This window comes from Pecten maximus, chromosome 4 (genome assembly GCF_902652985.1).
Source record: "Pecten maximus chromosome 4, xPecMax1.1, whole genome shotgun sequence".
Taxonomy (NCBI): Eukaryota; Metazoa; Mollusca; class Bivalvia; order Pectinida; family Pectinidae; genus Pecten; species Pecten maximus.
In genome coordinates this window covers 51765373-51793192 of record NC_047018.1, presented here as the reverse complement: position 1 = coordinate 51793192, position 27820 = coordinate 51765373, and the positions used below count along the sequence as shown (strand labels likewise).

Genomic DNA, 27820 nt, shown 5'->3' with positions numbered 1-27820 from the left:
AAAGATTTTGAAGAATTTCACTCCTGTCGGCTTTTAAGCAAAGTTAATTGTTTCGTCATCCTCATGGATAAATCAGAACACGTGGAAAGAAGACAACAGACGAAACTAAAACCATACGTCATTCCAATATAGATGGCATAGATAGTTTGTTGAAGGCAACTTTCTGTGTGTTTCAAGGTCAAAATAAAGGTCAGAGTAACCTACTTTTGAACCAAGACATGTCGCCTGGAAGGACTTACATGTAGCTACACGTATATAGGTGAACACGTGCCCTAAGTATGAAGTTCTAATGACAAGCCGTGTACGAGGATGGACGGATACATATCCCTATATAGCTATAGTCCCCCGGTTCTCGTGGTGTTATTTATAGATCGTTATTAACATAATACTGTCAAACATGGTGTTATTTATAGATCGTTATTAACATAATACCGTCAAACATGGTGTTATTTATAGATCGTTATTAACATAATACTGTCAAACATGGTGTTATTTATAGATCATCATCAACATAATACTGTCAAACATGGTGTTATTTATAGATCATCATCAACATAATACTGTCAAACATGGTGTTATTTATAGATCATTATTGACATAATACTGTCAAACATGGTGTTATTTATAGATCATTATTGACATAATACTGTCAAACATGGTGTTATTTATAGATCGTTATTGACATAATACAGTCAATCATGGTGTTATTTATAGATCATCATCAACATAATACTGTCAAACATGGTGTTATTTATAGATCATTATCGACATAATACTGTCAAACATGGTGTTATTTATAGATCGTTATTGACATAATACTGTCAAACATGGTGTTATTTATAGATCGTTATTAACATAATACTGTCAAACATGGTGTTATTTATAGATCATTTTAAACATAATACTGTCAAACATGGTGTTATTTATAGATCATCATTAACATAATACTGTCAAACATGGTGTTATTTATAGATCGTTATTGACATAATACTGTCAAACATAGTGTTATTTATAGATCATTATTGAACATAATACTGTCAAACATGGTGTTATTTATAGACATATCTGACATAATACGGTCAACATGGTGTTATTTATAGATCGTTATTGACATAATACTGTCAAACATAGTGTTATTTATAGATCATTATTGACATAATACTGTCAAACATGGTGTTATTTATAGATCATCATAAACAAAATACTGTCAAACATGATGTTATTTATAGATCTTCTTAAACATAATACTGTCAAACATGGTGTTATTTATAGATCATCATCAACATAATACTGTCAAACATTGTGTTATTTATAGATCATTATTGCCATAATACTGTCAAACATGGTGTTATTTATAGATCGTTATTGACATAATACTGTCAAACATGGTGTTATTTATAGATCGTTATTGACATAATACTGTCAAACATGGTGTTATTTATAGATCATTATTGACATAATACTGTCAAACATGGTGTTATTTATAGATCGTTATTAACATAATACTGTCAAACATGGTGTTATTTATAGATCGTTATTAACATAATACTGTCAATCATGGTGTTAGCTATAGATACGTTTTGATATACATGTATAGATAAATCCTTATGGTCGTATATCAGATACAACGTTGTAGAGAAGACAATAAAACAACCCAAAAGTGTACATTTTGATATGAATAAGTAAGAAGTGATAATTACGTTACAAAGCATCTCATAATCCATTGTTTTCGAGTCCTGCCAAATAATACAAATATATGAACATGTAGTATACAGAGACGTTATAAAGTGTTGGGACACATTTTTAATGGATTTCCACAGCCTTGTAGAGAACTACTTACTCGTTCCTCTGAGTATTTTGTATAATTGTCCGTAGCCACTTAAGGGATATTTAACGTTGCATTTTAAAAATTAAATAGCAACGGCATTATTAGTAGTTTAAACCTATTTTATTAACATATAATAATGACAAAGGGATTAGTCAGCAAGTTTTACCAACTTATAAACGACTTCTCCCATAATAATAACAAAATAATAAACAATAACATAGTCACATGATGGCATATACAAATATTCAGAAATATGATAAAGAAACGAAAATATAACAAGTGACATTATTCTAAATGTAGTAATAAAGAACAAAAGAACGAGACACTTCTTTAGTACATAATTATGTGCCTATTTTATGAAAATTCAGCACTTACGAAAAAAATATCAGGTGAAGAGCTTATAATTGTCTACTAGCGGATTTCAAGAACATCGAAAAACAAAGTCATAAACAAGAGGCCCATAGTGCCTGCTTCGCTCACCTGATTTTTTCAGTAATGATGGCAAAATACTCTAATATGAGCTATACTAGATATTGCAAATAGTTTCCTACTTTTGAATTCCCTTTCCATACAATAGTTTAAACTACAGGTGGACCAATCCTGTCATTCTTGAAAAAGGAAAAAAAAGTGTTTGTTTTTGGTTTTTGTTATTATTTTTTTGTTTTGCTATACAGTCGAACCTGTAATAGCAGACACCCTTATATAGTGGATACCTGTCCATAACGGACAGTACCAGGAATCCCAAATGAAAATCACTATTTAAGCAATGAACAGTGGTTTTAATGTTGTTATTGTCGATATGGCAGCAAGATGTATGGTGGGCAAATGGCATAGGAACCCGTTATGTTAAAGGGTTCCCATGCTACATTTGCCCACTATAACAACATTAAAACCACTGTTCAATACTTATATTTACATTGTCTTACCATTTTCGTCCACTTTGAAAAAAACTAAACCAACACAAAAAATCCCGCCTTTTTTAATGTCACATGACCCACTGGGTGTTATAGCCTGAGGCACTGGGTGTTATAGGCGTATAGTGGCAACTGCCTCTTAGCATTGTGTCAATGGGGAAATGTGGAGCAAATGTAAATATATAAATATCATGTATATAGCGGACACCTTCTTAATGCGGACAGCATGAATGTTCCCCTTTCGGATGTCCCCTTTCGGGTGTCCCCTTTTCTACCACCCCAAGAGTGCCACATCCTTTTATACAACATTAGATCTCTTTCGGCCAATTACGCTTCCGACCAAATTTTATCAAAATGCATTCAACTGTTCAAGACGAGTGGGGATTTAAATGATTAATCACTATTTCCCCTATTAGGCCCTACCCCATTAAAGCCACACCTTCTGTTTATTCATTAGATCTCATTGGCTATTATGCTCCAGAGAAAATTCCATCAAAATCTATTCAGGCGGTCAGGACTCCTCCCCTCAAGCCCTTGGACAGCCACAGCCTCCGTTTATTTAACTCTTCCTTCGCCAATTAAATCCTGACCAAATTTCATCAAAATCCATTCGGACGTTCAGGACAAGTAGCGATTAAAAGGATTTAACTCGATTTCCCATATGGGCCCCGTCCCTCCTACCCTAGGTGAGTCACACCCTCCGTCTATTAATGTTTGCCCAATAATGCCCCAGGCCAATTTTCAGCCAAATCCGTAAAGGAATTTTCATCAATTTCCCATGTAAGGCCCTGCCACTCAAGCTCCGGCGGAGTCACAGCCTCTTTTTATACAACGTTTGATCTCCTTTACCTTTTGTCTAATAGTACTCGAAACAAAATTTCATCAAAATTCATTCAGGCATTCAGGACTAGTATGGAGCTTACCCCAATTTCCGCTATTTTGCCCCATCACTCCAGCCCCAGGGGAGCCACACACCCCGTTTATACAACATTTGATCCCTTTGCCCAATAAAACCTAGGATTAAACCTATTGGGCAAAGGGGGTCAAACGTTGTATAAACAGAGGGTGTGGCTGGTTTAATCTTGTTCCTCTCCCAAAACTGAAAATCCAGGTAACAATTTTTTTTTTTTTTTTTTTTGACAATCAGGATTTGTTTACACAGGAGTCTGATTATACCATATACATATATTTTTTAACTGATATATATTTACGATATATCAGCATGATTTACCTGTACAGGTAACGGGAAGTTTGATTTACCTGTACAGGTAACGGGAAGTTTGATTTACCTGTACAGGTAACGGGAACTTTGATTTACCTGTACAGGTAACGGGAACTTTGGATTTACCTGTACAGGTAACCGGAACGTTGATTTACCTGTACAGGTAACGGGAAGTTTGGATTTACCTGTACAGGTAACGGGAAGTTTGATTTACCTGTACAGGTAACAGAAAGTTTGATTTACCTGTACAGGTAACAGAAAGTTTGATTTACCTGTACAGGTAACAGGAAGTTTGATTTACCTGTACAGGTAACAGGAAGTTTGATTTACCTGAACAGGTAACAGGAAGTTTGATTTACCTGTACGGATAACAGGAACTTTGAACGAGTGGGGTAAATTATGCAATATTTTGATGCTGCGCACTCGTGAAAAAATATCAAAATGCTAGCCACACTCGTAAAATATATTTGGTATTACTGAACACACTGTTAAATATCCTCTAAACATTTCTCGCTACGTACTATTTGAAATAAATGACTAAGATTTTACTATCCTAAATACATGTAGTAAATTTTGTTTCTTCTTTTTGAAATTGATCAGATTCGATTTCGTTTAGGTTAAACGGTCATAAAGTACAGCCCTCGGCCATTTGAACTAAACTCACAAGCCATTCAAATATACTCAAATATACCAAAATATACTCAAATACGAAGAAAATTCACTCACATAGCCTCATTCTGTGTGTAACATGGTAACTAATGTGTGAATATTGCAACATAAGGCATGAAAAGGGAGGTAACTCTTTTCCATATACATTCTCGCACTGAAACAAGTCCCCGAAGAAAATGTGTTTCTTGGGTTTGTAGCTATTTCCTGAGTAAATAACACACCCAATGGGTACTTTCTATATACGAGAATAAAGAGTAGGGTATTGAGATTTAAAAAATTAAAAATATACACTCTTGGTATAAATAGAAAGATTATATCCATTTAAAGAATCGGTCTTGGTTAACATGTATTTTTTCTAAGGAGTCTTCCAGACTCTTCTTTCTAAATATATTCAATTATTTTTGTTAATCCATCAAAATACTCCGGATGATTTTTTGGCATTAAACAATAATTGTCATAAATTATAGGGAAAGTCTTTTGTCCATAATTATCTAACTGTCACTCATACCCGAAATGTAACAATTTTCATATTAGTGACTGCATGTGTACATGTATTTGATGCATTGTAAATGGAAATTTTGGTTAAAGCAACATACTCTTAAAGAAATGTTTACATTTCGAGCTCTTTACACTTTTCATACTTAATATATACCCAACAAATTATCGCGAATCAAAAACTGGAGGAAAATGTGTATTTATGAAAGTAAATTGGAAATTCCCAAAAATAACTGGGCCCGACAGACCAAGATTCTATACGAATTAGTCCCATAATGCAACGGGCGGAACAAAGAAACGTAAAAGGGACTGGCATCGGCAAACCCCGAGTATTTCCGTAGGAAAGGAAATGCTTCGTTGGAACTTAGCGAGAAAGGAAAAGGGAATAGACTCGATATCAGATTCTGTCGGACGTCTATTGTATTGGATTGCTGGTTATCCTTTGAACATTGTCAACTTCACCGATCTAAAAGTTTATCGATGTTTGGTTGTATGCATATTGCTACATTTTAGAATTAAGCATTTTGTTTATTTTGTTCAGTCATTACGCGAATATTCTGTTAATATGTTTAAATGAAAGCATTATTATGCAAAGTTCACGTATACTTGATATGTAAACAACGGCCATGTGTGTAGTGTATACGTCTCTGTTTGTGCAGTGCACTTTGATACAGCCTCGTTCTCGGCTTCGTGACAAATCTCGATAAAAATAAATGCGGCGATTGCGAGTTATTTTTATACACTGATGTCTCAAGGACTCCCCCGGTCAAGCTCATATCCAGTGGTCATGCGTGCAACTAGATTTTTATGTTATCTCGGAGAATGTGGCTTTGATTAATCAAACAATGCATACGGTGTCATTTTAAATACTGGATATATTGTCTGGGAGTGTAGGACAAAAGCCCAAAACTACAGGGACACTTTAACGAAACTTGGCATGTAACAACACACTAGAACATGAGGATATTATTTATATCCTTGATGGGGCTGTGCCCCTAGGGACTTGAGAGGTCGGGAAAATAAGGGAAAATAGGGGAATTGTTTGAAATCTTTCATTTGTAAGAATGACAAAGATGTTTTCATCATTAGGTGCACACACGGGTTCCTAACAGTAATTACTGTCTATCTGTCTTCGTGTGTGTCCATCCAAATATTTAGTTCATTTCTGTATTAATTGACGAATTAATTGACCAATTAATTTAAATGAAATTCATTTTTTATGCTCAGTCCACAAAAATACACACTGACATCAATATAAAATCAAGGTCTTTAGGTCAAATTTTGTATATTTTCACTGGTGAATGTTTTGTTATGATATTATGACAAAGTTGGTTGGAATTGATCAAGTAGTCAACTGACCAAATTGATAATGTTTTACAATCCCACCATCGTCATTATCATGAGGAAATTCCACATAACATAATATTGTATGATACGAAAATCGAAAATAAGAATTAAAAAATAATGATTTAATGTATAATCCAGGACTAATACATTTACATAATATGCAGGACACAGTGCGAAGTCAAAGTAAGATATATGATCATTTCCATTTTCATTTTCAGGTGGTCTTCGAATTCTAAGACAGCATTAAAATACAAATGTGATGGCATTACCATTTTATATTATTGCTTTAACTTAGAAATCAGCAAGGTTAAGAAAATTATATGGTAGACAAAGTTTAGATTCAATTTATGTATAAAATATTTGTTGTTTTCCCTTATGCAGATACTTATAGAGCAAAGAATATGTACATTATGTCAAGATAATGATATTGATGATGAATACCATTTTATTCTCAAATGTAAATTTTATAACAATATTCTACGTACATACATTAAGCCACATTATTATAGAAGACCAAGTGTTTTTAAATTGATACAATTATTAAGTGTTCAAAATGTTTCTGAATTGAGTAAGCTAGGAAAATTCCATTATTTAGCGACAAAACAACGTTCCAAAACTGAAAATCCAGGTAACATTTTTTTTTTTTTTGGACAATCAGGATTTGTTCACACAGGAGTCTGATTATACCATATACATATATTTTTTAACTGATATATATTTACGATATATCAGCATGATTTACCTGTACAGGTAACGGGAAGTTTGATTTACCTGTACAGGTAACGGGAAGTTTGATTTACCTGTACAGGTAACGGGAACTTTGATTTACCTGTACAGGTAACGGGAACTTTGGATTTACCTGTACAGGTAACCGGAACGTTGATTTACCTGTACAGGTAACGGGAAGTTTGGATTTACCTGTACAGGTAACGGGAAGTTTGATTTACCTGTACAGGTAACAGAAAGTTTGATTTACCTGTACAGGTAACAGAAAGTTTGATTTACCTGTACAGGTAACAGGAAGTTTGATTTACCTGTACAGGTAACAGGAAGTTTGATTTACCTGAACAGGTAACAGGAAGTTTGATTTACCTGTACGGATAACAGGAACTTTGAACGAGTGGGGTAAATTATGCAATATTTTGATGCTGCGCACTCGTGAAAAAATATCAAAATGCTAGCCACACTCGTAAAATATATTTGGTATTACTGAACACACTGTTAAATATCCTCTAAACATTTCTCGCTACGTACTATTTGAAATAAATGACTAAGATTTTACTATCCTAAATACATGTAGTAAATTTTGTTTTCTTCTTTTTGAAATTGATCAGATTCGATTTCGTTTAGGTTAAACGGTCATAAAGTACAGCCCTCGGCCATTTGAACTAAACTCACAAGCCATTCAAATATACTCAAATATACCAAAATATACTCAAATACGAAGAAAATTCACTCACATAGCCTCATTCTGTGTGTAACATGGTAACTAATGTGTGAATATTGCAACATAAGGCATGAAAAGGGAGGTAACTCTTTTCCATATACATTCTCGCACTGAAACAAGTCCCCGAAGAAAATGTGTTTCTTGGGTTTGTAGCTATTTCCTGAGTAAATAACACACCCAATGGGTACTTTCTATATACGAGAATAAAGAGTAGGGTATTGAGATTTAAAAAATTAAAAATATACACTCTTGGTATAAATAGAAAGATTATATCCATTTAAAGAATCGGTCTTGGTTAACATGTATTTTTTCTAAGGAGTCTTCCAGACTCTTCTTTCTAAATATATTCAATTATTTTTGTTAATCCATCAAAATACTCCGGATGATTTTTTGGCATTAAACAATAATTGTCATAAATTATAGGGAAAGTCTTTTGTCCATAATTATCTAACTGTCACTCATACCCGAAATGTAACAATTTTCATATTAGTGACTGCATGTGTACATGTATTTGATGCATTGTAAATGGAAATTTTGGTTAAAGCAACATACTCTTAAAGAAATGTTTACATTTCGAGCTCTTTACACTTTTCATACTTAATATATACCCAACAAATTATCGCGAATCAAAAACTGGAGGAAAATGTGTATTTATGAAAGTAAATTGGAAATTCCCAAAAATAACTGGGCCCGACAGACCAAGATTCTATACGAATTAGTCCCATAATGCAACGGGCGGAACAAAGAAACGTAAAAGGGACTGGCATCGGCAAACCCCGAGTATTTCCGTAGGAAAGGAAATGCTTCGTTGGAACTTAGCGAGAAAGGAAAAGGGAATAGACTCGATATCAGATTCTGTCGGACGTCTATTGTATTGGATTGCTGGTTATCCTTTGAACATTGTCAACTTCACCGATCTAAAAGTTTATCGATGTTTGGTTGTATGCATATTGCTACATTTTAGAATTAAGCATTTTGTTTATTTTGTTCAGTCATTACGCGAATATTCTGTTAATATGTTTAAATGAAAGCATTATTATGCAAAGTTCACGTATACTTGATATGTAAACAACGGCCATGTGTGTAGTGTATACGTCTCTGTTTGTGCAGTGCACTTTGATACAGCCTCGTTCTCGGCTTCGTGACAAATCTCGATAAAAATAAATGCGGCGATTGCGAGTTATTTTTATACACTGATGTCTCAAGGACTCCCCCGGTCAAGCTCATATCCAGTGGTCATGCGTGCAACTAGATTTTTATGTTATCTCGGAGAATGTGGCTTTGATTAATCAAACAATGCATACGGTGTCATTTTAAATACTGGATATATTGTCTGGGAGTGTAGGACAAAAGCCCAAAACTACAGGGACACTTTAACGAAACTTGGCATGTAACAACACACTAGAACATGAGGATATTATTTATATCCTTGATGGGGCTGTGCCCCTAGGGACTTGAGAGGTCGGGAAAATAAGGGAAAATAGGGGAATTGTTTGAAATCTTTCATTTGTAAGAATGACAAAGATGTTTTCATCATTAGGTGCACACACGGGTTCCTAACAGTAATTACTGTCTATCTGTCTTCGTGTGTGTCCATCCAAATATTTAGTTCATTTCTGTATTAATTGACGAATTAATTGACCAATTAATTTAAATGAAATTCATTTTTTATGCTCAGTCCACAAAAATACACACTGACATCAATATAAAATCAAGGTCTTTAGGTCAAATTTTGTATATTTTCACTGGTGAATGTTTTGTTATGATATTATGACAAAGTTGGTTGGAATTGATCAAGTAGTCAACTGACCAAATTGATAATGTTTTACAATCCCACCATCGTCATTATCATGAGGAAATTCCACATAACATAATATTGTATGATACGAAAATCGAAAATAAGAATTAAAAAATAATGATTTAATGTATAATCCAGGACTAATACATTTACATAATATGCAGGACACAGTGCGAAGTCAAAGTAAGATATATGATCATTTCCATTTTCATTTTCAGGTGGTCTTCGAATTCTAAGACAGCATTAAAAATACAAATGTGATGGCATTACCATTTTATATTATTGCTTTAACTTAGAAATCAGCAAGGTTAAGAAAATTATATGGTAGACAAAGTTTAGATTCAATTTATGTATAAAATATTTGTTGTTTTCCCTTATGCAGATACTTATAGAGCAAAGAATATGTACATTATGTCAAGATAATGATATTGATGATGAATACCATTTTATTCTCAAATGTAAATTTTATAACAATATTCTACGTACATACATTAAGCCACATTATTATAGAAGACCAAGTGTTTTTAAATTGATACAATTATTAAGTGTTCAAAATGTTTCTGAATTGAGTAAGCTAGGAAAATTCCATTATTTAGCGACAAAACAACGTAATAACGCCATTTAATTGTTTAATTTACTATATGTCAGTCTACAGTGTCTATAACGTACATGAACTATTGTGTACTGCCATATATAATGACGGTATGTTCATTTTTATAATATATAGAGGATATTGAATGGTTTCCCGTTTAATATAACATATATTTCACGAGTATGACAGAATATCGATATTTTCACGAGTGCGAAGCATGAGTGAAAAATATCGAAATATTCTGTCAGACCAGAGACATATATACGAGTGAAATATATGTTATATTTAACGGGAAACCATTCAATTTTCTTTTTATTGCATTTCATAAACTTAAAAACAAAATCAAAAACATCGAAATATTAATAGTGTCAGAAAGTGCGGGAATTAGTAATGACGTCATCTCTTTGTGACGTTACTCCAAGTCAACTTGACGGCGCCATTTTGAAAGGACTGATCAACGCAATATTTAAGAGTTGTCTGCTGTTATAGGAGAATCTGTGCATGAATAACTAACATCAAGTGAGTATTTTGTCAAAAACTAGTCTAAAATTTTCAGAAATACAGCTAAATAACCCATTTATCTATCTCCGCTTCGACTGGAAAAATCGGCAAGTTTCAACGAGGTGAATACAAAGGTCCGCTCTGATTGGTCAAAAACGAGAAACCTTATATTTTCACTGCAAAACTTATATTTCCACTGCAAAATCTTATATTTTCACTGCTCATCGCTGCAGTGAAAATATAAGTTATTAGTTTGATAATTTTCTATATTTCACTGGCAAAAATGCAATAAATAGTAATACTAAAGTGTACGTATACATACATTGTATGTGTATATTAAGCGTAATGGACATGTACTTTAGTAATTGTGTACTGTGTCATACTATATTACATTGTATTGTTTTGTAGTGTTGAATCTGAATCTATACAACGAAATAGATATCTGACTTTGTAATTTGTATTGCTCTTCACGTATATTACGATTGTGTATATTATTATACATTGTATGTACTAACGGGCAATATGGCCCACAGTTAATAAAGAAATTGACTAAAATGACTATTCATATATTTACTTGACAATGGGATTATACACAATTAATTCAACTACATATATTATAGTTACTCCACCCATTTTTAGACATCTACACTTACACTTGCAATTATGGAAGTTATTTCTACCATATTTGAAAATTAAGTCATGTACTCACACCTGGGGAGATGATTGACATGCCTGTGTAACTTACACTAATTGGCCAGTTTATTAAAACATTTCCTGAGGCTATACCTGTACTGTCCAGGTAATAAAAGGGTGTCACACCTGTGTCAGCAGGGGGGTTCCTATAAGTAATGTAGACCCCCATTTTTCACCTGTGAGATAGTATACTGAGGATTTCCTAAAACTGTCTTTATAACTTAAACCAGGTATAACTCAACTTGAGGGGGTCTTATGTCCTACACATGTACACTCCACTAGCAAAAATAGGGCCACCCCAGGAATTGATTAGATTAGAAGTTATCAGACCAAAAAAATCAACTATTAGATAAAAGTCCATTTGCTGAAGATATTTTCTGTAAAGTGATTAGGGAATTATGGATGGCAGTTACTCCTGTTTTCTATATTGCACCCACTTAAATGTCTTGAAGAAGGAAAAAATAGTCAGGATTTTATTGGTGACTTTTGTATATCTTATAGCATTTTAAAGATGCATAATTAATTCAAATAGCTGTCCATTTTGCAACATTCGGATTTCCGTTTTCCGGTTCCTTCTTTTACTTTCTCTCAAAGCGATGCTGTGAAATTGTTAAAAAGCAGAGACATGTAGAATATCTGATATATACGTCTCTGGGTAAAGTGAACAAATGGTATTTTAAATATGACCAAACACAATGTTCAAAAATACTAATGTGTCCATTCTCTAGAGGCAACGACCATTTCAGGTCCATGATTCCAATCCATTTCGGTAACTCTGTTGAAAATCAGAATGAAAAATCTCGAAGATAAAAAATTGATCAAACACTTTCATGTCTAAAAAAAACCCAGTTATATTTCATCAAAGACCTAAATTAGTATATAAGTCTCTGATTTTATGTATGACTCAATTGTATACTAAAGAATACTGTACAGACACTATTCTATAACTAATACTAATAGCAATTTAAGGTAAACTTATTGATATACACATCTCTGATTTCGGTAGTTCGTCACAATCGGAAATTGGGTCGCTAATTATCAGGTAATTGGATAATTATTTAGAATACTTTCAGGTAAAATAAAACAAAAATATTTTGCATGAGACCTCTACACCAGGAAATTCTATATCAGGTCAATTCTCTAATGAAAATTCAACTGAGACGGCAACCCGGTCGAGAATCGCGAACGATTGAACAAATAAACCCGTAATATTTTATATACGATACAGTATGTACATATAATATTAGGTATATTATTGAGTGTATTGGAGTAAAAAGCCAAAGCCGCCCAAGGGCAAAAAGTCTCGTCTGTTCGCGGAGATAGATTAAAGAGACGGACAAACCCGACTGACGATGATGTAGGGGAGATCACTCTGCATTACATACGACCTTATTGGAACTCTCCTGTGTGGAAAAGAAGATGGCAGCGCTGTATGCAGGCACGTGGAAATGTTTATGTTTAAATTTTTATACCTGTAAACTTGAATGTTGGCCTGTTTATAAGCCTTAAAGGTTCTCGATGTCTTTTGGGATTGTGTTTATAACTGGACATTATTCCAGTGTACATAATGAACCGACTTTTCTATGCAATAACGAACTTTCTGGCTGCCTTCAACTGTAAACAGACACTGCACACTTCAGTTTTATTTCGATAGTTGTACTTTCAAGCTGTGACAAACATGACGTCCATGGTGATCCTTCACGGGTCCTCTGTCACGGGTAACGTAACGGATCCATGCAGTCCGTCAGGAATGTTAATACTCCATGCGTAATATGTGTAATGAATTAGGAAGTAGGCTAATATGATGTTTGGTACCATAAATATTGTGTGTCAAACTGGTAATATGATGCTTTGGTACCATAAATTGTGTGTCAAACTGGTAATATGATGTTTTGGTACCATAAATTGTGTGTCAAACTGGTAATATGATGTTTGGTATCCCAAAATGAGTGTAAAACTGTACTTTAATATATAACATTAAATAAAACAAACTTGAATTTAATTTTTAACAACTATTACTGGTATAAATAGTTTATTAGATCAGGGAGTGATGTACTCCCTCTGACGAAGGACAGGGAGTAATCTAGATACTTCTGAGATCATTGTATGTATATATACTTGCAATAATCTGTTCGTCTTCTCCGCTCGGAAATTCCAGATACGGAAATGGAAGGCTCCACGCTTTTGCGTTGTTGAATGAATTCTGATATGTTGTTTACTTTTACAAATTGTTATAATAATTTTGTCTATAATACCTTTGAGGATAATCTGGTTTTCATTGACTGGTGATTTAGTTTTAAAAACTACTGTTAGCTTACCCTGGGCCACCTTAAGCTTGTTTTTATTCACACAGAGTGCCTCATGTCATAGGTGATCGGAGTCTGTAAAGCACTAAGAAGCACTTGCATACAGTCAGACTATAGGGACAAACGGCGCATTGAATAAGCCTTGAAGCAAACATCGAGTTATGCAGAGCATTGTAAATCTGTAAAACATGTCCTGCGCATCATTTATAAATTGTATCTGAAATATACATTACTATGCTATATGTTAATTGTCAAAGGAGCTTCTATATGTCTCGCGCCAAAGTCTTGGGCATAATGCAACATTCATGGGAGTTTTGTGTACATCTTTTTTTTTCTAGAGATTTTTTTTTCTAATTCTAAGGCGTTAATTACGCTTGTATGCCCCTTATCTCAAGTGCTGTATATAAACATTATATTACATCGTCATGGAATGGGAGGCTATTACTATTAGTACCAGAACAAGGCTTCTATATACAGAAGATATATAGATAAAATGCCATTTTCGACTAAGGGAAGACTTATTTTGTTCCAAAGCATAAGGTGCCGAGACTCAAGATTGGCGTGCTGATTGGCACAGGTTAACCAACAAGATTGGCGTGCTAATTGGCACAGGTTAACCAACAAGATTGGCGTGCTGATTGGCACAGGTTAACCAACAAGATTGGCGTGCTAATTGGCACAGGTTAACCAACAAGATTGGCGTGCTAATTGGCACAGGTTAACCAACAAGATTGGCGTGCTGATTGGCACAGGTTAACCAACAAGATTGGCGTGCTGATTGGCACAGGTTAACCAACAAGATTGGCGTGCTGATTGGCACAGGTTAACCAACAAGATTGGCGTGCTAATTGGCACAGGTTAACCAACAAGATTGGCGTGCTGATTGGCACAGGTTAACCAACAAGATTGGCGTGCTGATCGGCACAGGTTAACCAACAAGATTGGCGTGCTAAATCTGCTAATTGGCACAGGTTAACCAACAAGATTGGCGTGCTGATCGGCACAGATGGATTAACCATTAAGGAACAGTACTAGTAGGCCTTTCAAGAAGCTCTAATTTTTGGCACATCTACAGTCAAACTTCGAAACAGCGGGACTTCGAATTATTCATGGTTGACAATAGATCGATGTTTTCTTGATAATGACCATATCTGTTAACGTTACATGTCCTCAGTGTCTTCGTGTTGATCGTCGCCTGTCAGGCTCACATCGGTTAATTTATACCTCAAACACAACAAAATAAAAATTCTTTTCATTAATTATACCTAAGCATTTTATTAATTAAACAAAATATGTATCGGTTACAAAACACGTATATCGCATTTAACAGATAAAGCAAAAGAAGTAGAATGCACACTTACGTAAGTCGTTAGGCTTTTCTGCTAAAGACACATGCGTTTACGTTATGTGAATATAAAATACCGAATGCCGATCGGTTGGAGAATGCATGATTGAATGACAAATAATCGATTGACTTGGATATTTATGTATAAGTTTGAAACGTGACACTTTGAATATGAGTGAAGCTATCGCTAATTGTTTGTGTTTAAAATTGGTCCGGTTGTTTTACAGTTCCGTAAAATTTACTCACCGACCGCTGATTTCAATGGCGGCGGTGAGTAAATGAGACGACTACCGAAATGTTTTACCGGAGTGGTTAAATGTCATGGCTTCTAAATACACCTTTTATCTATCAATTTGGTCTGATTATTAATTAACCCCATGACCGGGAGTGACAACACACGCTATCGTTAGCCCTATTGTCAGTCAGGGCATTTGGGGGAGAGGTGTGAAATCTTGGCGCAGGGGTCACGACAAACACCTGTCCAGTGGTCAGTACAGGTAAATTTTTTGTTCGAATCATGAGATGTCAATTACCTATAATATCATAGCTAACGGGTCATGAAAAAAGTTTGATACATCGAAAACTTCGATTTATAAAAATTCGAATCATACATAGTTTCGTTAGTAGTGTTATATAGTGAGAAAATTCGGGACCAAGCAAAAAGTTCGATTCAGCGAGAAATTCGAATCAACGAAGTTCGAATCATCGAGGTTTGACTGTATATTGATATTGAAAACATTCCGTTAATCTGAGTTTCCGCTGGCTCTTAAACCAAAAACGTTACATTGTAGACAACAGAATGGTCTACAATACAATGTACGTATATAGGTTTCTGATTAAGATCGACTTTCTAAGTCTATGTGTGTTAAATGAAATCAAAGGAAAACTGATCTGTTAATCTAGGCCTGTACCTTCGACTGAAGGCCCGAGATGGTTCAATACCTGATAAGGTAAAACTGACCCTATTTGCCTGGAAATCCGAGCGAGCTTTCATCCCAAACAAGGAACAGGTGTTGATAGACTTTCTGTGTGGATTACTGGTCAACAAGAAAAAGTAAGTATGCTTAGATCTTAAAAAAACACTCTATGTGGGTTATATATATATTGGTCAACAAGAAGGGTAGACTTTCAATGTGGGTTATTGGTCAACAGGAAGAGTAGGTTTGGTTTGGTTTGGTTTATTTAGTTTTAAGTCCTATTAACAGCTAAGGTCATTTAAGGATGGCCTCCCGTGCGTGCGTGCGACATGCATGCGTGTGGTGAATGCGTATGTGTGTTTTGGGAGGCTGTGGTATGTTCGTGTTAAGTCTCCTTGTGATAGGCCGGAACTTTTGCCGATTTATAGTGCTACCTCACTGAAGCATTATACTGCCGAAGACACCCAGCAGCACACCCCACCCGGTCACATTATACTGACAACGGGCGAACCAGTCGTCCCACTCCAAATATGCTGAGCGCTAAGCAGGAGTAGCAACTACCTTTTTTAAAGACTCTGGTATGTCTCGGCTAGGGGACAGAACCCAAAGCCTTCCTCACAGCGGCGAACGCTCAACTAAAGGCCAAAAGTGAGGCATTGTCAAGGAAGACATTAGGAAGAAGAAAGTTAAGAAAGAAGAGAAAAGATAAGATCCCAAATTTAGTCGCCTCTTACGATCGCATGCAATGGGGGCAGCAGGTACAATTCTTATGCCCTACCTGCAGGGCAGCAAGAGGAGTAGACATTCTATATGGGTTATTGGTCAACAAGAAGAGTAGACATTCTATGTGGGTTATTGGTCAACAAGGAGAGTAGACTTTCTATGTGGGTTATTGGTCAACAAGAAGAGTAGACATTCTATGTGGGTTATTGGTCAACAAGAAGAGTAGACATTCTATATGGGTTATTGGTCAACAAGAAGAGTAGACATTCTATGTGGGTTATTGGTCAACAAGAAGAGTAGACATTCTATGGGGGTTATTGGTCAACAAGAAGGGTAGACATTCTATATGGGTTATTGGTCAACAAGAAGAGTCAATTTTCTATGTGGGTTAATGGTCAACTAGAATAGTAGACTTTCTATGTGGGTTATTGGTCAACAAGAAGAGTAGACATTCTATGTGGGTTATTGGTCAACTAGAAGAGTAGACTTTCTATGTGGGTTATTGGTCAACGAGAAGAGTAGACATTCTATGTGGGTTATTGGTCAACAAGGAGAGTAGACTTTCTATGTGGGTTATTGGTCAACAAGGAGAGTAGACTCTATGTGGGTTATTGGTCAACAAGGAGAGTAGACTTTCTATGTGGGTTATTGGTCAACAAGAAGAGTAGACATTCTATGTGGGTTATTGGTCAACAAGGAGAGTAGACTTTCTATGTGGGTTATACAAGAATAGTAGACATTCTATATGGGTTATTGGTCAACAAGGAGAGTAGACATTCTATGTGGGTATTGGTCAACAAGTATAGTAGACTTTCTATGTGGGTTATTGGTCAACAAGAAGAGTAGACTTTCTATGTGGGTTATTGGTCAACTAGAAGAGTAGACTTTCTATGTGGGTTATTGGTCAACAAGAAGAGTCAATTTTCTATGTGGGTTAATGGTCAACTAGAATATTAGACATTCTATGTGGGTTATTGGTCAACAAGAAGAGTAGACATTCTATGTGGGTTATTGGTCAAGAAGAAGAGTCAATTTTCTATGTGGGTTATTGGTCAACTAGAAGAGTAGACATTCTATGTGGGTTATTGGTCAACTAGAAGAGTAGACATTCTATGTGGGTTATTGGTCAACAAGGAGAGTAGACTTTCTATGTGGGTTATTGGTCAACTAGAAGAGTAGACATTCTATGTGGGTTATTGGTCAACTAGAAGAATAGACATTCTATGTGGGTTATTGGTCAACAAGGAGAGTAGACTTTCTATGTGGGTTATTGGTCAACAAGAAGAGTAGACTTTCTATGTGGGTTATTGGTCAACAAGAAGAGTAGACTTTCTATGTGGGTTATTGGTCAACTAGAAGAGTAGACTTTCTATGTGGGTTATTGGTCAACGAGAAGAGTAGACATTCTATGTGGGTTATTGGTCAACAAGGAGAGTAGACTTTCTATGTGGGTTATTGGTCAACAAGTATAGTAGACTTTCTATGTGGGTTATTGGTCAACAAGAAGTAGACATTCTATATGGGTTATTGGTCAACAAGAAGAGTCAATTTTCTATGTGGGTTAATGGTCAACTAGAATAGTAGACATTCTATGTGGGTTATTGGTCAACAAGAAGAGTAGACATTCTATGTGGGTTATTGGTCAAGAAGAAGAGTCAATTTTCGATGTGGGTTATTGGTCAACTAGAAGAGTAGGCATTCTATGTGGGTTATTGGTCAACAAGGAGAGTAGACATTCTATATGGGTTATTGGTCAACAAGAAGAGTAGACATTCTATGTGGGTTATTGGTCAACAAGAAGAGTAGACATTCTATGGGGGTTATTGGTCAACAAGAAGGGTAGACATTCTATATGGGTTATTGGTCAACAAGAAGAGTCAATTTTCTATGTGGGTTAATGGTCAACTAGAATAGTAGACTTTCTATGTGGGTTATTGGTCAACAAGAAGAGTAGACATTCTATGTGGGTTATTGGTCAACTAGAAGAGTAGACTTTCTATGTGGGTTATTGGTCAACGAGAAGAGTAGACATTCTATGTGGGTTATTGGTCAACAAGGAGAGTAGACTTTCTATGTGGGTTATTGGTCAACAAGAAGAGTAGACATTCTATGTGGGTTATTGGTCAACAAGGAGAGTAGACTTTCTATGTGGGTTATACAAGAATAGTAGACATTCTATATGGGTTATTGGTCAACAAGGAGAGTAGACATTCTATGTGGGTATTGGTCAACAAGTATAGTAGACTTTCTATGTGGGTTATTGGTCAACAAGAAGAGTAGACTTTCTATGTGGGTTATTGGTCAACTAGAAGAGTAGACTTTCTATGTGGGTTATTGGTCAACAAGAAGAGTCAATTTTCTATGTGGGTTAATGGTCAACTAGAATATTAGACATTCTATGTGGGTTATTGGTCAAGAAGAAGAGTAGACATTCTATGTGGGTTATTGGTCAAGAAGAAGAGTCAATTTTCTATGTGGGTTATTGGTCAACTAGAAGAGTAGACATTCTATGTGGGTTATTGGTCAACTAGAAGAGTAGACATTCTATGTGGGTTATTGGTCAACAAGGAGAGTAGACTTTCTATGTGGGTTATTGGTCAACTAGAAGAGTAGACATTCTATGTGGGTTATTGGTCAACTAGAAGAATAGACATTCTGTGTGGGTTATTGGTCAACAAGGAGAGTAGACTTTCTATGTGGGTTATTGGTCAACAAGAAGAGTAGACTTTCTATGTGGGTTATTGGTCAACAAGAAGAGTAGACTTTCTATGTGGGTTATTGGTCAACTAGAAGAGTAGACTTTCTATGTGGGTTATTGGTCAACGAGAAGAGTAGACATTCTATGTGGGTTATTGGTCAACAAGGAGAGTAGACTTTCTATGTGGGTTATTGGTCAACAAGTATAGTAGACTTTCTATGTGGGTTATTGGTCAACAAGAAGTAGACATTCTATATGGGTTATTGGTCAACAAGAAGAGTCAATTTTCTATGTGGGTTAATGGTCAACTAGAATAGTAGACATTCTATGTGGGTTATTGGTCAACAAGAAGAGTAGACATTCTATGTGGGTTATTGGTCAAGAAGAAGAGTCAATTTTCTATGTGGGTTATTGGTCAACTAGAAGAGTAGGCATTCTATGTGGGTTATTGGTCAACAAGGAGAGTAGACATTCTATATGGGTTATTGGTCAACAAGAAGAGTAGACATTCTATGTGGGTTATTGGTCAACAAGAAGAGTAGACATTCTATGGGGGTTATTGGTCAACAAGAAGGGTAGACATTCTATATGGGTTATTGGTCAACAAGAAGAGTCAATTTTCTATGTGGGTTAATGGTCAACTAGAATAGTAGACTTTCTATGTGGGTTATTGGTCAACAAGAAGAGTAGACATTCTATGTGGGTTATTGGTCAACTAGAAGAGTAGACTTTCTATGTGGGTTATTGGTCAACGAGAAGAGTAGACATTCTATGTGGGTTATTGGTCAACAAGGAGAGTAGACTTTCTATGTGGGTTATTGGTCAACAAGAAGAGTAGACATTCTATGTGGGTTATTGGTCAACAAGGAGAGTAGACTTTCTATGTGGGTTATACAAGAATAGTAGACATTCTATATGGGTTATTGGTCAACAAGGAGAGTAGACATTCTATGTGGGTATTGGTCAACAAGTATAGTAGACTTTCTATGTGGGTTATTGGTCAACAAGAAGAGTAGACTTTCTATGTGGGTTATTGGTCAACTAGAAGAGTAGACTTTCTATGTGGGTTATTGGTCAACAAGAAGAGTCAATTTTCTATGTGGGTTAATGGTCAACTAGAATATTAGACATTCTATGTGGGTTATTGGTCAAGAAGAAGAGTAGACATTCTATGTGGGTTATTGGTCAAGAAGAAGAGTCAATTTTCTATGTGGGTTATTGGTCAACTAGAAGAGTAGACATTCTATGTGGGTTATTGGTCAACTAGAAGAGTAGACATTCTATGTGGGTTATTGGTCAACAAGGAGAGTAGACTTTCTATGTGGGTTATTGGTCAACTAGAAGAGTAGACATTCTATGTGGGTTATTGGTCAACTAGAAGAATAGACATTCTGTGTGGGTTATTGGTCAACAAGGAGAGTAGACTTTCTATGTGGGTTATTGGTCAACAAGAAGAGTAGACTTTCTATGTGGGTTATTGGTCAACAAGAAGAGTAGACTTTCTATGTGGGTTATTGGTCAACTAGAAGAGTAGACTTTCTATGTGGGTTATTGGTCAACGAGAAGAGTAGACATTCTATGTGGGTTATTGGTCAACAAGGAGAGTAGACTTTCTATGTGGGTTATTGGTCAACAAGTATAGTAGACTTTCTATGTGGGTTATTGGTCAACAAGAAGTAGACATTCTATATGGGTTATTGGTCAACAAGAAGAGTCAATTTTCTATGTGGGTTAATGGTCAACTAGAATAGTAGACATTCTATGTGGGTTATTGGTCAACAAGAAGAGTAGACATTCTATGTGGGTTATTGGTCAAGAAGAAGAGTCAATTTTCGATGTGGGTTATTGGTCAACTAGAAGAGTAGGCATTCTATATGTGGGTTATTGGTCAACTAGAAGAGTAGACATTCTATGTGGGTTATTGGTCAACAAGGAGAGTAGACTTTCTATGTGGGTTATTGGTCTACAAGAAGAGTAGACTTTCTATGTGGGTTATTGGTCAACTAGAAGAGTAGACTTTCTATGTGGGTTATTGGTCAACGAGAAGAGTAGACATTCTATGCGGGTTATTGGTCAACAAGGAGAGTAGACTTTCTATGTGGGTTATTGGTCAACAAGTATAGTAGACTTTCTATGTGGGTTATTGGTCAGCAAGAAGAGTAGACATTCTATGTGGGTTATTGGTCAACTAGAAGAGTAGACATTCTATGTGGGTTATTGGTCAACAAGAAGTAGACATTCTATATGGGTTATTGGTCAACAAGAAGAGTCAATTTTCTATGTGGGTTAATGGTCAACTAGAATAGTAGACATTCTATGTGGGTTATTGGTCAACAAGAAGAGTAGACATTCTATGTGGGTTATTGGTCAAGAAGAAGAGTCAATTTTCTATGTGGGTTATTGGTCAACTAGAAGAGTAGGCATTCTATGTGGGTTATTGGTCAACTAGAAAAGTAGACATTCTATGTGGGTTATTGGTCAACAAGGAGAGTAGACTTTCTATGTGGGTTATTGGTCAACAAGAAGAGTAGACATTCTATGTGGGTTATTGGTCAACAAGAAGAGTAGACATTCTATGTGGGTTATTGGTCAACGAGAAGAGTAGACATTCCATCTGGGTTATTGGTCAACAAGGAGAATAGACTTTCTATGTGGGTTATTTTTCAACGAGAAGAGTAGACTTTCTATGTGGGTTATTGGTCAACTAGAAGAGTAGACATTCTATGTGGGTTATTGGTCAACTAGAAGAGTAGACTTTCTATGTGGGTTATACAAGAATAGCAGACATTCTATATGGGTTATTGGTCAACAAGAAGAGTCAATTTTCTATGTGGGTTAATGGTCAACTAGAATAGTAGACTTTCTATGTGGGTTATTGGTCAACAAGAAGGGTAGACATTCTATATGGGTTATTGGTCAACAAGAAGGGTAGACATTCTATATGGGTTATTGGTCAACAAGAAGAGTATACATTCTATGTGGGTTATTGGTCAACTAGAAGAGTAGACTTTCTATATGGGTTATTGGTCAACAAGAAGAGTAGACATTCTATATGGGTTATTGGTCAACAAGAAGAGTATACATTCTATATGGGTTATTGGTCAACAAGAAGAGTATACATTCTATGTGGGTTATTGGTCAACTAGAAGAGTAGACTTTCTATATGGGTTATTGGTCAACAAGAAGAGTAGACTTTCTATATGGGTTATTGGTCAACAAGAAGAGTAGACATTCTATATGGGTTATTGGTCAACTAGAAGAGTAGACATTCTATGTGGGTTATTGGTCAGCAAGGAGAGTAGACTTTCTATATGGGTTATTGGTCAACAAGAAGAGTAGACTTTCTATGTGGGTTATTGGTCAACAAGAAGAGTAGACATTCTATGTGGGTTATTGGTCAACAAGAAGAGTAGACATTCTATGTAGGTTATTGGTCAACTAGAATAGTAGACTTTCTATGTGGGTTATTGGTCAACAAGGAGAGTAGACTTTCTATGTGGGTTATTGGTCAACGAGAAGAGTAGACATTCTATGTGGGTTATTGGTCAACGAGAAGAGTAGACATTCTATGTGGGTTATTGGTCAACTAGAAGAGTAGACATTCTATGTGGGTTATTGGTCAGCGAGAAGAGTAGACATTCTATGTGGGTTATTGGTGAGCCAGTAAAAGTTAATACAAATATATACACAGGAGTGTCACATTTTCATATCAAATTTTCAAAAAGGAAAGAAAAGTTCCTTTTACAAATTTTACCTGTTTCTGGTTGTTCATTTATAATAAAGACATTTCATTATAGTTTTAATTTGTGTAATAATTTGTGTTTTTGATCAGAAAGACCCAAGAAAACATAAGTACAATAAAAGACAAGAAAAAAATAACTCGTTTTTAAATGTATCACACTGTTTATCATCAGAATACTGTTTTACAGGAATAAAGTATCAGATGAAGATAGTGTGTTGGTATTGAAGTGTTTATCTGACATTTTACACACACAAAAAGCACATCAGCCTAGCAAATATGGAAAGACAATTATCATCAAACCTTCTATCTGTCAGGTGAGTATCAAACGGAACATAATTCAGAGGTTATTTGAGTTAGGAATTCAAATGTATGCTGGTTTACTGACAACGGAACATAATTCAGAGGTTATTTAAATATGGGTAGGAATTCAAATGTTTGCTGGTTTACTGACAATGAAACATCCCTCAACTTATGAATATGATTTATTCGATAACATTATTATTCACTTGACAACATGTTTTATGACAATAATTTACTTGAGGACATGTTTTATGACAATAATTTACTTGAGGACAAGTTTTATGACAATAATTTACTTGAGGACATGTTTTATGACAATATTTTACTTGAGGACATGTTTTATGACAATGATTTACTTGAGGACATGTTTTATGACAATGATTTACTTGAGGACATGTTTTATAACCACCATTTACTTAAGAATATGTTGTTTCACCCTCCAGGTCCTGATAAGCGCCCTGACGGATCCTAAAGTTTATTCAGACCCGACAGTCCTCAGCCTTGTGATTGGCTGTTGCTATGCTGTAATACATTCACAATGTCTGGCCTACGTCTTCACAACCAAGTACGACCATATGGTAAGTGTCCACTTTATAAGTCATGGAATATCTTACTGAACCAGAACTGATTTAGATATACAAACATCTTACTGAACCAGAACTGATTCAGATATACAAACATCTTACTGAACTAGAACTGATTTAGATATACAAACATCTTACTGAACCAGAACTGATTCTGATATACATCTCACTGAACCAGAACTGATTCAGATAAACATACATCTTACTGAACCAGAACTGATTCAGATATACAAACATCTTACTGAACCAGAACTGATTCTGATATACAAACATCTTACTGAACCAGAACTGATTGATTCAGATATACAAACAGCTCACTGAACCAGAACTGATTCTGATATACAAACATCTTACTGAACCAGAACTGATTCAGATATACATACATCTTACTGAACCAGAACTGATTCAGATATACATACATCTTACTGAACCAGAACTGATTCTGATATACATACATCTTACTGAACCAGAACTGATTCCGATATACATACATCTTACTGAACCAGAACTGATTTATACTGGTATATGTGTGATACATTAATTACATTTATACTGGTATATGTGTGATACATTAATTACATTTATACTGGTATATGTGTGATACATTAATTACATTTATACTGGTATATGTGTGATACATTAATTACATTTATACTGGTATGTGTGTGATACATTAATTACATTTATACTGGTATATGTGTGATACATTAATTACATTTATACTGGTAAATGTGTGATACATTAATTACATTTATACGGGTATATGTGATACATTAATTACATTTATACTGGTATATGTGTGATACATTAATTACATTTATACTGGTATATGTGGGATACATTAATTACATTTATGCTATTAATTACAGTTATACTGGTATATGTGTGATACATTCATTACATTTATACTGGTGAATGTGTGATACATTAATTACATTTATACTGGTATGTGTGTGATAAGTTAATTACATTTATACTGGTATATGTGGGACACATTAATTACATTTATACGGGTATATGTGTGATACATTACCTATACAACATGTTATAAGTACTATATATATATATACGTACTATGTTATGTACCTGTCGTTGTATATAAATTGTATATATGGCGTTTTTTCAATGTTTTGGTTTTTCCTAGATAAGCATTATTTTTCACAATACCAACTTAAATGATTTATCATTAATTACCTTTCTTATCATGTTGTTTCTCCTTCCTCTCTTTTCTCTATTTGTTCGTTCTTTGACTTTTCTATCATCTGATCTATCTATACTGTTATATCCAAGATATACTTGTTCACACGCAATGTTGTATACATCCCGTGCGAGACTACCTCGTACGTGCGCGTCCGGTCGTGTCCCTATGCCTTGTATTGTATGTGTATTTGACAATGGGTAGCAGCCTAGAAAGCTATAGGGCCGCGATTGGACTTTTTTATATAAACGCATACGGTCTAGTCTGTAAAAAGACTTTTATTACTATTAGACAAATATTAACATCGCTTCTAAAAGGATGCAAGACAAATATCTATATGTACCTTCCTACATGTAAAAGTATTTTAATTATGCAAAGACTATTTCAAAGTTATCTTAGCAATAACTTATACCCATTTTTTATCATATTGTTGTTGCTTATATGTATGGATGTTGAACGAAATCCAGGTCCAATAACTAATGAGCTCTCAATCTTCCACTTAAATATTAGAAGTTTTAGAAACAAAATAGACTATATCGCAAACATAGCAAGTGATTACAATATAATATCACTGACAGAAACTCACCTTGATGATAACATACTTACTCGTGATATAGAATTACAAGGTTTTAGTGAACCGTTCAGGGCTGATAGAAATTTTGCTGGAGGTGGAATCCTAGTATATGTTTCATCTCAAATAAAAGCTAATAGACGCTTGGACTTATAAATTCCTAATAGTGAGTTAATATGGATACAACTAGATTTTCCGCATAGTAGTATCTTGGTGTGCACAGTGTATAGACCTCCAAATACCATTAATGCCTTTTGGGAATTATTTCGTGCATCAGTAGAGAAAGCTCTGGATTTATCGTTAAAAATAATTATTGTAGGTGATTTAAATGTTGATATGCTCACTGTATCAAGGCAACATCCTTTATCAGATATTTTGAATGATTTTAATTTGAACAATGTTATAAATGATCCTACTCGGATAACAGTCAATAGTGAAACTCTTCTTGATCCAGTAATTATCTCAGAACAAATTAAAACTATTGAATCGTCCGTTTTACCTATAGATAGAACTATCAGTGATCATGAAGCATGTCTTGTATATATAGAAATACCGTGTAAAATCAATGTAGCTTTTAAACGTGAAATATGGTGCTATAAACAATCGGATTTTAATGAACTTAACAGGAAAATTGAAAATTTTGCTTGGGATGAAATGTTTAATGAGACTGGAAATATTGATGATGCTTGTGAAAAGTTTACCAATACATTTAAATCCATGGTTAGCACGTGTATTCCAAAAAAGTGTATTACTATTAGACCTAATGATAAGCCATGGATGACGTCTGAACTGAGAAAAAGCATTCGAGTACGAGACAGACTACATAAAAAATGCAGAAAAAGTAAGCGCGATACAGATATTAACTCTTTTAAAAGAGCTAGAAATAAAGTCAATAATATGAAAAAATATGCACGTGAATCATTTTATAATAATGTAGAAGGGCTTATTGACAGTTATGTAATATCGGACCCAAAATCGTATTGGAGATTGTTAAGAAGGTTATTAAAAACTAGCGCCAAATCAACTGAAATTCCTTCACTGATTGATCCAGTTCATGGCAACATTGTATATGATGACTTTAAAAAGGCTGAAGTGTTAAATAATTATTTCTCATCTATCACAAATCTTGATGACAGTGATACTATAGTTCCATCTTTAGATTCTAGAACAAATTCTTCTTTGTCATCTATTCAAGTTAGCAACTCGGAAATCAAAGATGTTTTGGAAGTATTGAAATTAGGTAAAGCTCCGGGTAATGATGGCATTAGCCACCATATGTTAAGATATACTGCAAAAACAATATGCAAACCCCTTGAACTATTATTTAATATGTCTTTGTCAAAATGTATATACCCGTCCCTATGGAAACAAGCAATAGTTATGCCTTTATATAAAAAAGAAGACAAACACTTGCCTTCGAACTACAGACCTATCTCCCTTCTTTCAGCCGTAGGGAAAGTTTTTGAACGAGTCATCGTTAAGCATATTCACAATTATTTTTTGGAAAATTTATTGTTCTATTCAAGACAGTCAGGTTTTATGTCAAACCATTCGACTGTGCACCAACTTATTGAAATTTATCATAATATCTGTTTAAATCTAGAGGAAAAGAAACATACTTGCGTTATATTTTGTGACATTTCCAAGGCATTCGATAGAGTTTGGCATAAAGGTTTGATCGAAAAGTTAAAATCTTATGGTGTTACAGGACAGTTTTTGAAATGGATAATTAACTACCTTCATTCCAGGCAACAACAAGTGTTTACAGGTGGATCTTTTTCTAATAGTCAGGTTCTTAAAGCAGGCGTACCACAGGGTTCAGTATTAGGCCCACTTTTATTTTTAATATATATAAATGACATATCAGAAAATCTAATCAGTGTATCAAGGCTTTTTGCTGACGATACATCTTTGATTTTTGGCTCTAGTT

At 34.9% G+C, this 27820-nt stretch overlaps 1 protein-coding gene across 1 annotated transcript in view; it reads left to right on the top strand.

Annotated features, from left to right (window-relative positions):
- Nucleotides 1-16054: 16054 nt before the first annotated feature.
- LOC117326381 (unhealthy ribosome biogenesis protein 2 homolog) overlaps nucleotides 16055-27820 on the top strand; it is a 66687-nt gene continuing 54921 nt past the window's right edge. Inside the window, exons 1-3 of the mRNA XM_033883115.1 lie at nucleotides 16055-16211; nucleotides 23425-23551; nucleotides 23981-24115. Of these exons, the coding sequence (XP_033739006.1) occupies nucleotides 24113-24115 (3 nt within the window). The 5' untranslated portion in view covers nucleotides 16055-16211; nucleotides 23425-23551; nucleotides 23981-24112. The remainder of the gene's footprint in view (nucleotides 16212-23424; nucleotides 23552-23980; nucleotides 24116-27820) is intronic.